General features: G+C 39.0%; 2 protein-coding genes across 2 annotated transcripts in view; one reads left to right on the top strand and one right to left on the bottom strand.

The window, feature by feature from the left end:
* Window positions 1–2,531, top strand: part of LOC109543215 (protein transport protein Sec16B) — a gene marked incomplete in the record, with an annotated part of 19,719 nt that extends 17,188 nt beyond the window's left edge. Inside the window, 4 exon segments of the mRNA XM_048661189.1 lie at window positions 753–965; window positions 1,016–1,301; window positions 1,356–1,561; window positions 2,314–2,531. Coding sequence (XP_048517146.1) covers window positions 753–965; window positions 1,016–1,301; window positions 1,356–1,561; window positions 2,314–2,322 — 714 coding nt within the window.
* Window positions 1–3,987, bottom strand: part of LOC109543105 (collagen alpha-1(V) chain) — a gene marked incomplete in the record, with an annotated part of 59,842 nt that overhangs the window by 24,712 nt on the left and 31,143 nt on the right.

The raw sequence follows: 3,987 nt of genomic DNA, 5'->3' as shown, positions 1-3,987 counted from the left end.
TGAAATAAGCAAGTTGATGCCTACTTCCGGTATAATCAGGAGTGTGGCCACACATCTTGAAAATATTTTAGATCGTTTGCCCCCAATGACTTCAGCTCACTGTTCAAATTTCAAATTTTTGCTAATTATAGTTTGCCAGATATCGATTGCGGCGGCTGCCGATGAGATACCCTGTATTACTCCGGATGTAAAATTATGAATATTTGAAATATAGTAGAGCAATTTGTGTTGAATTGGCTTGTGAATAGCATCTAGTGGCACTGGAAATTTTAGTATGATCACAATTTGATTTTCTCGTACCACTAGGTAGCTTCCGTCGGAGACTAGTATGTGTTTGTGCGTTGGCAATAAGCTGATTCGGTTGGAGGAGTTACTTATCGAATATGTATTAAAGTGCAGCGTTATCTTGTAGTGTTGTTCTTTAGCATGCCATTTTGGACACTATATTATGTTGACTGTTACAAATAAAGTGACAAAAATGTATTTTCATGGTTTAATTTAAACAATCGTTCAACTCTGACTATCGCAGAACGTTTGCTTTGTTATTCCGTTTAGTTTCTTCCTTTTAGCTACTACTAGTTTCTTAACTTTTATTTAGGATTTACCCGTTTCTTCAACAAAGTTCTACCTTTTTAATGTGTTCCATGTTGGCTCGAACCATGTCCACAGTTAAACAGCACTTTCATTTCGCTTAATTTATTTTGCTGCGCACATCTCGAGTAATTTGTTCTCGTTCTTCGCGATCTTTTTAGGGCCTGCCGCAGCTCCAGACATCTTTACCGAATCAGGCGAAAGATAAAGTCGCCTACGATCAAGAGCCTCTAGCTCACGAAAAGCACACCAGTTTATCGAAAGCTCCGTCAAAATCGGCGAACCAAACCACTGGCTGGTTCGGCGGCATCTTCAGCAAGTTGTCTATGAAGCCGAAGAACCAGATGAAATTGCCTGATGACAAAAATCCCAAGGTAAACCCCGTTCTAGTGATCACTTTTCAAGCCTAATCGAACATTTCTAGATCGTTTGGGATGAAAACAAGAAGAGGTGGACTAACGTGGACGCTGATCCGAACGAGACGGCAAATGAATTTAAGCCGCCGCCCAAAATGCTCCAGTTTCAGTCAGTTGGAGGGTCAGGTATGGACAGTGCTAGCACGAGTAGTTTGGGCTTCAGCTCAGTAGATCGCGCCAGTTTTACCCCCTCCGGACCCACGTCACTGCCTCTCTTAGGTGCTGCTGTTAAAGAGGACGTACCAACGTCGAACCCGTCTTTGTCCAATATGTTCAAAATGCAAAAACGACGAAGTAAGCTACTGGATCGGGTGCGTGCTACCAGTGCTAAAGATTGCTGATTTGCAGATTTAAAAAATTCCTATGTGGATGTTTTCAAACAGAACGAGGCGAAAACCAACAAAGAGCAGGCCCCTTTGGTTGCCCTGGAGCAGGTGCCTTTGGTTGCTCCTACCCAAATAAACTTCTTTGTTCCGCAAGCGATATCGGATGCAAACGCTCCAGTGGACTTTTTAACACCGGGCGGCGTTCTAGCTCCCATAGGCGATCAACAGGTAAAGTAAATGTGTTAGAATTGAATAACAGTTGTTTTTGTCTGAGAACGATGTTAGGAATATACAGGGTTATTCACGCTGTACGGCACGGAAGTTTGCGGCTAAACCGTTTGATTTTTAAAAAGTATTATTTTATGAATTGTCCGACGGTGGACATTTTCAAAGGCGATGAGGCAGTGGGCGAAGTGATCTCCCGTGCTTTCCGACTCAGTCTTAGTCGGAATAAATAGCTAAAATGAAAAAAATAAATAAATAGCCACTTAAAGTTCTTATTTGATTAGTTTAAATTTGTGGACACCCTGTATAAAATGGTAAGTTTATTATCATTGGGATATAAAATCTGATTTCTTGTTACACTACACTACGAATTACGTTTACATAACTTAAATATTAGATTTTGATAAAATTCGAATTATTTAAAAAACATTTAGAGACATTATAAATCTTATTAAAACAAACACTTGTTTGCTCACAGAATCCAAAAATGCAATAATATATAGGGTATATCATTTAGAAAAACACAACTTTGATACTTTTAGGGCTTTTGGGACACCCTGTACATTACAAAAATATTTTTAAAATGTGCACCCGATAGGCCTCTGTGAATTCATCAAATAATACTTTGCAAGAAACAAACGGGCTAGCCGCAAACGTCCGTGCCGTATAGCGTGAATAACCCTGTATATTGGCTTAACTTTTTTTGCATGTGTATGTTTATCACATCTTGCCTAATATTGACTCATTCCTCCCAGAACAAATAGGACCTTTCATCCGTAGAAATGCTGACGGTATCTGAAGTTTCCAGTTTTCGATAAAAATGTATTGTATGAGGAGAACTCAACCTACAGCTTGTTATTAATATATTGGTGGCTTCGATATACATATGTAAAATAAAACATTTGTTCATTGTATAATTATATACTGTTTACCTAGAAAAATAAAATAAATTATAGGCAAGGTTATCCCAGAAGCACTGACTTTTTTTCTCCCTGCCTTCCCATTTTATCTAAAGAAAGGAAACCAATTAGATTCGTCTGTTTTAAAATAGACTTTATTTTTACTGTTTAGAAGTACGCATTTAAACTAGATATAAACGCCTAACTGTAATATCTCATTTATGGCATCTTAATATACAAATAGGGGTCGCATCTAACCTAGAACGATCAAGCGTTTTTTTTGTCATCGTGCACTGTTGAGAAGAAATTTTTAGGTACATGTCAGTATAATTGGATAACAAAACCCAAAAAACATCCAACACAAAGTAGAGATCGATGAGACAGAAGTAATGCACAGGAAAGTGTAATAAAGGGAAAACAACATTCTTGATAATTAAGGTTTTCCAAATTAGCTTGAACTCGTCCTTATGTGAGCGGCATAAATTAAATGATGGAAAGGGTGAAGTGTGACCACATTTCTACCGCGAGTGCTTCAATTCCATTTCATATTAACTATAACTAAGTATGGTTTAACAAACACACTGCTAACAAACTTAAATCACTCTATTGCGACTGATTACGTACGTGGCAAATCAATCCGTCCACATCTTAGGTGTTACGTTTAGTGCTTATTTATGCTGCACCACAAATCATACATTAGACGTAAAATATGGATGGATTGGAGACGATTGCTCTAATAACACCGCCCATCCATTCATCTCAATAACGCAATGAAGACTAGCATATGACTAATATTTTCTTCCAGAAAAAGTGTAACACAGAAAAAGTATCCCGACAATGCAACAACAGGCAGAACTGACCACTAAAATTAACTTTACTTGAAGATTCATTAAAGCACCAAGCTCAATTTACACATTTTTTTGTACAATTATTTATATGTATATTATTCACACAAATAGGCACCTGAAATTACATGTCAGCGATTTGATTGAACAATCTGTTCATACTATGAAGGCTTTCACGGCCGGTTAAATCACATTTAGGAATGTTTTCCGGGCTTTGAAGCCGTGGTCTAACTAGCCAACAAAATGCACTGGATTCATTCAACAGCTGACCGAATGATGGTGGCCGAAGCAGTAGCAACTAATCGCCCAAAGAAGAAGTTTGATGCGCTGATGGAAAAGCTTCAACGATCCAGCAAAACAGGACCATCACCCGAGGAAAACCAACGGAAGATTGTAGCTAACTAAACCAGCAAGGAACTTACTGCTGACGAAAAGAGCGTGCTGGCCAAGAGGGGAAACTTTGCCATAGTACCGTCCAGGTTACCAGTAAAGGACATCATATCAAATGTAGAGAGTGGCATACGCTCGCTGCCCATTCAAACCGCAGAACAGATAAGGGCCGAGACTTCGAGAATTTTACAACGCTCAAGGCCTCCGAAGAGCAACCTCACTTCCAGTGAAAGAAAAGCCCTGAAAACCCTGAATGAGGATAGGGAGATTCTCGTGTTGCCAGCTGATAAGGGCA

The sequence above is a fragment of the Dendroctonus ponderosae genome, unplaced genomic scaffold (genome assembly GCF_020466585.1).
Source record: "Dendroctonus ponderosae isolate FM_Combo_2020 unplaced genomic scaffold, Dpon_F_20191213v2 Dpon_F_20191213_1, whole genome shotgun sequence".
Classification (NCBI taxonomy): domain Eukaryota; kingdom Metazoa; phylum Arthropoda; class Insecta; order Coleoptera; family Curculionidae; genus Dendroctonus; species Dendroctonus ponderosae.
Note: the sequence above shows the minus strand (reverse complement) of the source record. Positions and strands in the feature narration are given on the sequence as shown.